At 38.0% G+C, this 12,534-nt stretch overlaps 1 protein-coding gene across 3 annotated transcripts in view; it reads right to left on the bottom strand.

Moving 5' to 3' along the window:
- The window catches only part of Grm5 (glutamate metabotropic receptor 5), a 538,255-nt gene that overhangs the window by 512,908 nt on the left and 12,813 nt on the right, over positions 1-12,534 (bottom strand). For all 3 annotated transcript variants that reach the window (XM_070034809.1, XM_070034811.1, XM_070034810.1), the window contains exon 2: positions 9,622-10,480. In XM_070034809.1, coding sequence (XP_069890910.1) covers positions 9,622-10,279 — 658 coding nt within the window. In that variant the 5' untranslated portion in view covers positions 10,280-10,480. The remainder of the gene's footprint in view (positions 1-9,621; positions 10,481-12,534) is intronic.

Here is a 12,534-nt window from a genome sequence, read left to right as displayed (position 1 = left end):
GGAAGGGATGGTAGGAGAAAAACAAAGGAGGAGGCAACAATGCTTGATAAGAAATGTACTCATTACCTTTCTCATGTAACTGTAAACCCTTTGTATAGTGTTTTCACACTAAAAAACTTAATTAGAAAATCTCCAGCAGGCTTACAATGAAAAAAAGAAAGATGAGAGGGAATCCCCCTTTGTACACTCTTTTCTGGTTATCTTTATTTCTCTCATCATTAACAAGAATGTTTCTGACAGAAATGTGTGAATATGAATCCTTCCAAGTTTATTATCAGTGTTGTCACTCTATTTCCTAGTTCATGGATCTATGATCTAATTTAATGAAAAATCTCTTAAAAGTCTCTGCAATTTCTGATTTTTTATCTACTTGTATGTCACTGGAAACTAATACAATAAGTAACATAATATCCAATAAAGTCAAAACTACCTGATTATGTAATGTTTTCAGAATTTGGGGTAAGTAAAGAAAAATCTTACAGGGCACTGGTAGCTCAGTCCTATGATCCTAACTACTCAGGAGCTGAGATCTGAAGATAGTGGTTCACAGCCAGCCCAGCCAGTAATGTCCAGCAGAAACCACCAAAAAATGGAAGCGGAGCTGTGGCTCAAAGCGGCTGCGCAGTAGCCTTGAGCAAAAGAGCTCAAGAACAGCACCCAGTCCATGAGTTTAAGTCCCATGACTAACAAAAAAAGAAAGGAAAAGAAAAATCTTTCAAATTTTTATCAACCTTCAATATGACCCAGGCAAAGCATTACCGTATCCAGTTTACAGATCAAGAGCTAAGAGGCCATATATTCCAAAAGGCTAATATTTCAACAACCTTATGATCTAGTCTACTATTACAGATAGTCATTAAAAACATTCAGCAGAAAGTCTGCAACAATCGTTGTTATTGAGGTAAATCGCATAAATAAAACAACGTGATGCATAATGACTAAAGAAAAGAACTTGAGGACCATGCCCTTATAGCTCATGCCTGGAATTCTAGCTACTTAGGAGGCTGAAATGCAGAGGATCACAATTCAAAGCCATGTTGAGCAAAAAGTCTGAAAGATTTTATCTTCAAAATGACCAATGAAAAAGCAGGGCTGGAGTGGTGGCTCAAGTTGTACAGAACCAGGTAAGTGTGAGACCTTGTATTAAAAAAAAAAAAAACAAAACCTAGTGCCATTTATAAAAAAAATGAACTTGAGTAAAAAGTCCACACCATAGTTCTAAATAGGTTGCTTGAGTTCTAAGAATCAACAGTGTAAATAATTTTGTGACAAATAAACCACGCTACTTGAATTTACTGTCTCTGTTATCTCACTTGAGAAATAAAGAAGAGAGATTAAATGTTTTCTTAATATCTTTCCAGTGTTAACATTGTATAAAAAACCTGGTTTATAATTCTGCATTATTACCATGATCATTGTTACATTTGTTTCAACAGATAGTACTTTTTAGTTTTTTGTTGTTGTTGTTGTTGATGATCGTGGGGCTTGAACTCTGGGCTTGGGCACTGTCCCTGCGCTCTTCAGCTCAAGGCAGGTTCTCTACCGCTTGAGCCACAGTGCCACTTCCAGTTTTCTAGTGGTTTATTGGAGATAAGAGTCTCATGGACTTTCCTGCCCCAGCTGGCTTTGAACCAGGATCCTCAGATCTCAGCCCCCTGAGGAGCCAGGATTACAGGCATGAGCCACCAGCGCCCAGCTTACTTTTTAGTTCTTGAAAAGCCAAAAGAAAATCTCTTTAACTTATCTTCAGCTGGGCACTAGTGCCCAACCCTTGTAATCATACTGTTTAGGAGGCTGAATTCTGAGGATCATGGTTCAAAGCCAGCTGGGGTAGGAAAATCACTGCAGCTCAAGTGGTAGAGTGCTAGCCTTGAGCAAAAAAGCTAAGGGACATTGCCCAGATCTTCAGTTCAAGCTCCAAGATTGATATTAGATAAAAAGACAGACAGATAGAGATAACTATATTGATCTATTTATATCTATCCTTCAACAGAACATGGTAAGGTTTATTGTTGTCTTAATATTGTCACAAAGATGAGACATGAATAGTTTACTCACCCTTATACTAGCATACACAGGTTTATTGTAACAATATTCACAATAGTTAAGGCACCAATCAATACATAAATGGATAAAGAAGATCTGGAGTAATATAATACAGAGCCACAAAAAGTATGAAACTTTTGTCATTTATAGCATAATGGACAGAACTGGAGATCACTATGTTAAGTAAAATAAAGCAGATGTAAAGGCAAATACCTCATATTCTCCCTCATATGAAGAAGTTTTAAAAAGTCTTGATCTAAAAGTAAATTAGGAATTCCTAGAGGATGGGAGAATGGGAATTGTGTATGTGGAAAAAGGTTGATAAGTATACGTGGTATGCATGTATGGAAACACTACACTGAATCTCATTATTAGTTATAATTAAAACATATTAACAACATCAAAAAATAATTTACTAACAAGAAAGGATATAGAATCCAGTTTTTAACCAAACCTTCTTTGTTTTCATATATTGAAAGGAATAACTGATGGAAAAGAAAGTTATAACCTGACCCATGTACAGCAGTGCAATCTATAAACTGCCCTGGAGAACAGTTTTATAATGATCAAAGTTACCAGCAGAATTTAGTGACATATTTCTCCCCTGACTATCAATGGTATTTTTATCCAGAACAAGTTGGCATTTTTATATCATTAGACAGAAATAAGAAATTCATGAACTAGTGACAACAAACCAAAAAAAATGAGGTGTGAAGTATATTTTACAATTAATCAAGAGAGGAATATTAGCACTTCATTTTCATTTTTTAAAAAAAGAAAAACTGAAAAATTACAAGCACTGGCTATTTAGTCAAATGATGCATATTTATAAATTACAAGTTAGGTACAATTCTAAGATAGATTCATCCATTCAGGAAATTTTCACTGAACACCTGTTACATTCCAGGCACTCTGATAGGTCCTGGGATGAATCATGGAGTTCAAATTTATGTCAGCAAACATTACAAAGTGTTAGAGTTCAGTACATCATGTGTGGTGTGAAATATAAGTATAGGAAACTCAGCCTACTAGATAATTTTCTCAATGAAATTTATTAGATCCAAGGGGGAAAATGTAGTTAAATTCATAAGCATATATTTAAAATATTCAGGCCTCCAGGGAGCAATCAAATATGCAGTCACAAGCAAATGACTGATGTACTTTTGCCTGAAATTTTTATTGTGTTTTATTTCAGATTTGTCTCTCAGTAACATCAATGTATATTAATAAATTATACTGTTTTAATTTTGAAGTTTAAACATGGCAGTGATATCTTATTTGTGTAGAAAGGAGTTAAACCTAAAGCCAAAATAAGCATTCAAATGCTTGTTTTGAACTCTATCCTGAAAGCATTCATCTTGCTTGCAACTGGGCTTATGGTCAACTGAGTAGTGTTTATGTTTTCAACTGGGCTCATTTGTGAAATTACATTTAGCTCTGGGTCAGAAAGGCAGTGGTGTGGACCTTCTTTGAGCACTAGCACTTGCTTGATGTTAAGAAGTTTTCAATGGCCAGGCACTGGTGACTCACATCCCTCCTTATTCAGGTAGCTGAAATTTGAGGATCCAGGCTCAAAGGCAGCCCAGGCGACAATCCCTAGAGAGATTTGTATCTCCAATTAGCCACCAAAAAGCCAGAAGTGGAACTTTGGCTCAAGTGGAAGAGTGCCAGCTTTGAGCAAAAAAGCTCAGGGACAGCACATAAGCCCTGAGATCAAGCCTCAGGACCAGCGCGCGCGCGCGCGCGCGCGCGCGCACACACACACACACACACACAAGCCCTGAGATCAAGCCTCAGGACCAGCGCGCGCGCGCGCACACACACACACACTCACACACACACACACACACACACACACACACACACACACACACACACAGACACACACACAAAAACCCATACACAGTCTATGATGGCTTCACCTAAAACATCCTCTGTCGTTTCATGCCTTCTGTGACAGTGGTTAAAGACAGACTAGGAAAGAAGTCCTTACTACAGCCAAGTTCTCTTTCAAAGCCGTTGCCAGGCCAGGGCTGCTGCATGGCACTGGAAGGGAGCAGTCCAAACAGAAAGAAATCATCTGTATTCAGAAGGCTCATTAAGGGGAGTCTCCCATGCAAATGATGGGCCACAGTCCTAACTAGGAAAGCCACAATGACCTCATGTGCCTCAATCTGGAAAAGTACTGAGGCAAGAACACCCATTTTCTCAGAGCAGCAGATTGACCCTTTTCAAGGAAATGTACTTTTTCTTCCTCTATTTAGTTAAATAACTAGTTTGGTTTACTCTTTTAACAAATGATTTCTGCTAGGTGCTAGTGGCTCACACCTATAAATCCTAGCTACTCAGGAGGCTGAGATCTGAGGATAAAGATTCAAAGCCAGCCCCAGAAAACTGGAAGTGGTCTGTGGCTTAAAAGGTAAAGCAATTGCCTTGAGCTGAGGAGCTCAGGGACCTAGCACCGGGGCTGAGTTCAAGCCCTACCAAAAAAAAAATTTCTTAGCTGGGTGGCCAGTGGATCAAGCCTCTAATCCTAGCTACTCAAGAGGCTGAGATCTGAAGATTGCAATTCAAAACCAGCCCAGGCAGGAAAGTCCATGTGACTCTGATATCCAATTAGCAAACAAAAAGCAGGAGGTTGAGTTGTGGCTCATTTGTGTCATACAGAGAGAGCATCCAGCACTACCACATACATACAGACACACAAAAAACAAATATTCCTGTTCCTCCTTCTCTTCTGTGCTACTGTCATTCTGTTTGCCTAGAAGTTTCAGGCATGATTTCAGTGTAGTAAAGCAAACCATACTAAGCAGTCCTGCTGCTTATAGATCCTTTATAAGCCCAGGAATTTCAAGTGTGAGAGATTAACATCAATGCTGAAACCCAAGTCTCCAGTGCTGCCCTCTGGCACTTGGTGATAGCATGAATTTTCTTGAAGGACATTTTTTTAAATACCTGCCAGGTTGAGTGACATTCTTTTTTTTAGGCTTAGTATAAAATAAGCCAAGTGCCAGTAGTTCATACTTACAATCTTAACTACTCAAGAGACTGAGACTTGGAGAATCAAGATTCAATACTAGCCCAGGTAGAAAAGTCTGTGAGACTCCATCTCTAAGCAACCTGCAAAATGCCAAACTAGAAGCATGGCTCCAGTGGTAGACTGCCAGTTGTGAGCAACCCCAGCAAGAAATAGTCCCCCAGTACTGGCACAAACAGGTATTTGAGGATAAAATGTTTCTGAAAATAGGAGCATATCTTTTCATACAACTCAATGGCTCATGTGAAAGCATCAAGAAAATCCCAGACTTTCCAAGAAAAAGGACTATCATCTGAGCAAAGGAAGATTGTGATAAAACATTAAAATAAACTATAAAGCACAAGAACTGGCTAATGTAGGTTTAGAAAGAATTTCCCCTAACAGAGAGAGAGAGAGAGAGAGAGAGAGAGAGAGAGAGAGAGAGAGAGAGAGAGAGAGAGAGAGAGAGAGAGAGAGAGAGAGAGAGAGAGAGACATAGAGAGAGACATAGAGAGAGAGAGAGAAATAAGTGATATCACATTTCATGTAAAATTATTTTGAGCAATGAAATGTCTGTGAGATTTTGCTGCAACAGAACCTTGTCTTTACCTTGGAGACTTTTCAATTAAGACCCTTGTTTGACTCAAGTCTTTTATGTTCCTGCATGTGAGTTTTACTGTGTGTAAATTCCTACAAGTTACTCTTAACACTGAAAAATTGAAGGCATGAAAGTACCTAACCTCTTTACCTGATTATTGCTTGGAATTAAACAAGATAACTACTGACATAATCACATTAAACAATAATGTAAAGTATTTCTTTCAGTGTAATTGCTATTGTCTCATGTTTGCCTTCAGAGAGAATATTTTCTTGTCATGGATATATAGAAATATGGAATTTAGCTGGGTGTGGGTAGCTCACACCTGTAATCCTAGCTACTCAGGAGGCTGAGATATGAGGATCACAGTTCAAAGCCAGCCTAGGCTGGAAAGTCCATGAGATTCTTATGTCCAATAAACCACCAGAAAATCAGAAATGGTGCTGTAGCTCAAGTAGTAGAGTGCTAGCCTTGAGCTGAAGAGCTGAAGGACAGTGCCCAGGCCCAGAGTTCAATCCCCACAACTGACAAAAAAAGAAAAAGAAATGTGGAATTTACATATGTAGTAGCCATGTTGGGGCATATGTATGCAAAAGTTATCCATGAAAAACCAATCTATCCCACTGTCACATTTCCTAATCATTTATGTTTCCTCCCAGAAGAAGAAATTGTTCAGTTTTTCTCATTTTTGTGAGCAAGTCTGAATATTTAATTTAAAAGGTTTAGAATGAAAATAGGTCCTTTTAAACAAATAGGGATGTACTTTTTTTTCCAGTAAAATGTTCTCAAGGATCATTATTCATCTCTCATTCATTTAATAGCTGTATAGTAATGCACCATTTGAAGGCATCATAGTTTATTAGATTACTTGTTTACTATTGGTACATATTGGAGTTAAAATAACAGCCTGAATTAGTGAAATCCAATGATCATAACTGACCTGGAGCCACAGTCTTTTTTTTGTTTTTTTGGTCGGTCATGGAGCTTGAACTCTGGGCTTGGGTGCTGTCTCTCAGCTCTTCAGCTGAAGGCAAGCGCTCCACCACTTGAGCCACAGCGCCACTTCTGGTTTTCTAGTGGTTTATTGGAGGTAAGAGTCTCACGGACTTTCCTTCCCGGGCTGGCTTTGAACCGCGATTCTCAGATCTCAGCCTCCTGAGTAGCTAGGATTACAGGTGTGAGCCACCAGGGCCCAGCTCTGGAGCCACAGTCTTAAATGAGCATCTTCTGCATAGTGACCAATCTAGAAGGAAAGTCCCATCTTATTTTTCCTAATGTCCATGATTGAAATCCATGACTTCTTAATTTTTCACTTTGGTCAGTATTCTTCCTGATAAAATTTGGCAATCAAATCCCATCTCAACCTTTAAAATTTTCTCTCTAGCCTCCAGAACCACAGAGCAGAAAGTGATTTTTTGAATCTCTATTTACCATATACACTTATTGGTAAATTTATAATTTTGAATTACAATTACATAGCTTTTGTGTATATCTTGAGTCCTTATGATACTGCAAAACTATTGACAGTCACAATTTGTACAATATCTACAACATAGGGCTGACCAGTGTAGAACTATTGGAGGGATTAACATCTATTTTTTCTAACAAATACATATTTCATGGATACAGAATCAGGATATGATTCTGTTGGATCAAGTATTTTTATCCAGAGCTAAGGACCAAATTCAGAACCGTACACTTGCGAGGCAAGTGCTCTTCCACTGAGCTAAATCCCCAACCACTATCTTAAGTTATAATAGTCTTCTAAACTAGAAGTCAGTAGCTATAAGTCCCAAACTAAAATTACTACCTACAATATATGATTTATTTTCCAGTCACCAAGTTTTACATTTTAAATAAAATATATGGACTGTTGATATTGCTGAATTATTTTGAGAATCAAATGAAATTGGGATTTACAAGGAAAACCTCAGTGTTGAGGGGGAGAATGAGGTGCCAGGGTCACATGTTAATCTCCAGCAAAAGAGAGGAAGAAAAGATTGATCAAAATTTTAAAAGGAAACACACTGAATGATTAAATAAATATAAGTGTGCATGTATATATATATATATATATATATGCACACTCACTGGGGCATGATAAATTATATAAACTCTAGACATTCACACTCTGAGGCCGAAGGAGGATATGCATAGGAGTGGTTGACAAAGGCTCAATAGCTATGTGGGTATGATAACATAAAATAATATTCTATGAAATGAACTCCAAGAAAAGGAAAGGAGATATTTTTAATTGCCATAGTTGTTATATTTTCCTTTTGTCTTGTTTGTTAGTTTGCATTTGGAAGGGTAAAGGAGGGCACAGAAAAGGTGGAACAAGAGTGAACAAATATAACAGTGATACTCACTGGATACTATGTGGGAAATGAACTGGATATCTTGTGGATGGGGACAGGAGGGAACAAAAGAGGAGAGAGTACAAAAGAGGAGATGTGGTTCAAAAACAATCATACCCAGTATTCATTATCTGATTCATGTAACTGTAACTCCTCTGTATAGCAACTCTACAATAATGTTAAAAAAAAACAAAAACTCCCCCACGGTATAACCCCTGCTTTCACTGTATTTGATGTTGTTATAATTTGTGGAGGGGAAGGGAAAAAACAAATCATTTAAATAGGGATACAGGTGGACCCATTGCAACAATGAGATGTACAAGTCGTTATGTTGAAAACGAACTTTACAATTTTGGTGGTGGGAGGGGGAAGATGGGGGGGAGGACGGGATGGGAAGGGGAAACAAAGGAGGAGGCTACAATGCTTGATAAAAAAATGTACTCATTATCTTGCCCATGTAATTGTAACCCCTCTGTACAGTATTTTCACAATAATAAAAAATTGTAAATTTTGTAAATATTGTAAATATGTATGTCCTCAAATCTCTATACTTTAATGTGCCTCTAAATAAGGCATCAATTTACACATGAAAATTTCCAGAAACAGAGAAATGCCTGTCCATATTGAAGTCCATCATGCATCTGTACAGTTCTAGATGTTATGAATGAGTGTCCATGCATTGAAATCCATGGCACGGTATAAGTGGACAATGAACATTTGGTGTATCTGATTGTTTGCTGGCTCTGAAGTGAACTCACAGATAATCACATTAATTTCTGAATGACTCAATGGCACATTTTATAGGATTGGATTATTGATCACATCAGTAACTTATTGCAAAAATTTTAAAGTCTTAACTAATCCTCATAATAATGCAATGGTTTATAAAAATTGTTTTTTTCCCTTCTTCAGTGTGATATAGTGTTAAATAGATTCATTTTGGGTTTTGTTGTCTCAGAAAAAGTATTATCTAGGAAGGGTATCTCATGATGTGTTTCACAATCTGTGGAAATGACACCATACACAGCCCACCCAGCCTTATAAGCAACTAGCAAACAGCAGAAATAAAAGCATTTTTAAAACACTTAAGCAAAAAAAGTGAATTACTATTAGCTTATAATATATTAGTCAGATAATTACTTTCTGAATATTTCTTCAGCATAAAGAAGAGTAAACTTAGGTTGACTGATGAAAACTTAGACTTCTCAAATATGTATTTTTATATACAGAACCCTTTACCTAAACACAAATAATAGGCAGGGGGAGCAAGGTTAAATATGTGAACTGTTCAGTAAAGATCTAGAACTTTAAACCTTTAGCAACAAATATCAAAGTATATTAGCATAAAGGAAGTACAAAAAACTCAGCACAAAATGTAAAACTTACCATTTCATCATATCATGACCATATAAACTATTATATTTGCTTACCTATGTGTCTGGAGATACCTACTATCAAGTCCCTGTCAACTGTACCAGTATTGTTGAGGAACTCAGAATACCTAAGATAATTAGAAAAGTTTAGGCTTCTACATCCTGCAATACATACAGAGAAGTTGTTGAATGCATTGTGAGACATTGTGGATGTATCTAAAGGCGTCTTACCTTCTGTGTGTACGGCCGACACGTAGGTCCAGTTGTATCTCTTCACTATGTCCACCATGGCTCGAGCCTGCTGGGCATCAGAAGGCACAACCCTCATGAAGTACTTGAATAGAGTTTTGTCACTCAGATCCATGCTGGTGGCCGAGTAAGCGATCTGAGGTATGTTGAACAGCTGGAGCAAGTTCTGGACTTGAATGGCCACTGAGCTGGAGCCAGGCCCGATGACCCCTACTATGGGCTTCTTGGAGCGAAAGGACGAAGAGCCATCCACACAGCGTACCAAGCCCTCCTCTTCTTCTGAAGAAATGAGAGAGTCCCTAATGAACTCGATGCTCTGCTCCAGGGCCACGGCTGAGTGCCAGCAGGAATCCCTTATCTCACAGCCGAGTGTGATATTGGGTAAGAGTGTGGGGTCGCTGTTGATCCTCTCCAGGGTGTGCAGCATGGCCTCCACTCTCTGGATGCCATACTGCTCACGCACAGCCCCGCACTTCCTCTCATGCACTTTGTCCACCGTGGGCTGGTGGTGGACGGAGAAGAGAGCCCCGATGATGATGTCACCTGGCATGTGAGCCACCACTCTCCTCTCACTGGACTGGGCGCTCCCACGGACATCTTCTTTCAACAACAGGACTGACAGGATCAGCAGAAGGACCATTTTAGGAAAGGAATTCAAGCTGATGAAGATAGCATGGTGGAGAAATGCAGGAAAGTTCTGATCAGCACAATCAGATGATGTATTATGTTGAGTGGCCAGCAGTAAGGATTCGTCACCAACTTAGATATATTCTCTAAATGACCACCATGTCCATGGGAAGCATTTAGTTAGATGTATGCACAGGATCATGATCTTCAAAACCTGAAGAACAAAAAAAGAGAACATGTAAGTACATAACAAGGAAGCTTTGATACGAGAAAAAAGGTGAATGATAACACAAAACATCAACAATAAAGCGGTGAAAAATAATATCTGCTTTTTGAGTCTGTGTCTTAAGTCCTTTTTAGGATTTGATGACAAGATCAATGCTTTTCTTTTGTTCATTTGGATTACAGTATAGAATCAGACCTGCTGTGTAGCAACCAGAAGGCAGAAGAAGAGAGAAAGCATCTTACTAGCAAAACTATGCTAGGAATAGAAAGCTCTAGGAAGTATGAACCTCAACATTTCCAACATTGAGTCAGGTGCTGTTGACTCATTCCTGTAACCCTAGCTACTCAAGAGGGTGAGATCTGAGGATCATGTTCAAAGCCAGCTCCCACAGGAAAGTCCATGAGCCTCATCTCCAATTAAGCATCAGAAAACCAGAAGTGGAGCTGTGGTTCAATGTGGTAGAGTGCAAGCTTGAGCAAAAGAGCTCAGGGACAGTGTCCAGGACCAAAGTTCAAGCCCCACAACTGTCAAAACAAACCAACCAATAAATAAAATTTCCAATACTGATTACCTCTAAGTGATGAGATGGGAGTTATTTTTCTTATACTTTAATTTTCTATATCCTTTTGGTTTCTTTCCAGATTTCCAGCACTGAACATATATTAAATAATTATAAAAGTAAAGTTATCTTTAAAGGGATATGTCCCAGAGGTAGAGTTCTTGGTTAGCATGTATAAAGCCCTGGATTCCATCCCCAGTGCTTCCAAAAACAAAAATGAAAAACCCTAAATACCCCTCTCCAAATATAATATCAAGCAAACAGAATAATCACCTTGGAGATAAGTATGTGTTGCATCTAATCAATATATGAGATATAACAAAGACAAATGAGGATAGGTGGGTATTTCAGCTAAAGGAACTATAGGAGAAGGTTGAGATGTTAGAGTCTTCTTCTATTAAGAAGTGTTAGAAAATGCAACACACACACACACGATGGAATTTTACTCATCCATTCAAAAGAATGATAGTGTATCATTTGCAAAGAAATGGAAAGACCTGGAATAAATATGTTAAGTAACTCAGGCTCAGAGAGACAAAGGTTGCATGTTGTCCCTCTTATATAGAAGGTAGAATTCATTTATAAACTTAAAATACGTTGGGTGTCATGTCAGTGTATACAAATATAATGACTGAAATACAGTAGATTCAAAAATGAAGTCAAATCATGTGATTTCTTAGACAGGCAAAGTCGAAGTTCAACAAAATAAACACCAGGAAGCTGGTACTTGACAGAGGTGGGGTGAAGTCAAGGGGAGAGTACTAGATGAATGAAGAGAAGAAGGGGAAACTGCAGTCAGGAATTCAATGTATATCCTACAAAATTAAGAAAAAATGATGGAAGTGATGAGTTGGGAGAGAGATAGATGAAAATGTTGAAAAAGGTGATATTGGTCAAGATTTATAAACTGCAAAATGTCAAAACAGTAAAACGGTATTTGTAAATAGTTTAGGTGCTCAGTGCCAGTATTTCCTCATCTGACAAATGGGGATGTGCAAACAAAATAAATGGGAATATGTATAAGGCTGCTCTTATAACAATCAAAGTAATGTATAAATTGAATAGGATTCTGTGTATTAAATGCATGATCTTTTTCTTTATTAAATTTCCCAGGGCATTCTTTGGCTAGGAAGTGAGAAGAAAAAAATATGACAGTCCACTTGGCCCTCCAGAGAGTTTTCAAAGTAATTACAGAGTCTTGTAATAAAACTTACAGTAATCAGTACTCCTGCACTGATCTACGAGAACCTCACATTGATAAGTCTCAGAAAGCAAGAAAGAAGACACATTTTCAGTGGAGAATTAGCAGAGCTATGACTGTAATAATCTGTTTCAGATTAAATTTCTAAGGAAGAGATTTTACCCCGTTTCCTGCAACAATTCCTAGCATACTTTGTAAAAGAGTGCTGACAGATTAATGATTTCAGTTACTTAAAGGGATTGTGCTAGAAACTTACTTTAAATGTAATATTCTCTACCAACT

Source organism: Dipodomys merriami, unplaced genomic scaffold (genome assembly GCF_024711535.1).
Source record: "Dipodomys merriami isolate MVZ:Mamm:240054 unplaced genomic scaffold, mDipMer1.0.p SCAF_25, whole genome shotgun sequence".
Lineage (NCBI taxonomy): Eukaryota > Metazoa > Chordata > Mammalia > Rodentia > Heteromyidae > Dipodomys > Dipodomys merriami.
Note: the sequence above shows the minus strand (reverse complement) of the source record. Positions and strands in the feature narration are given on the sequence as shown.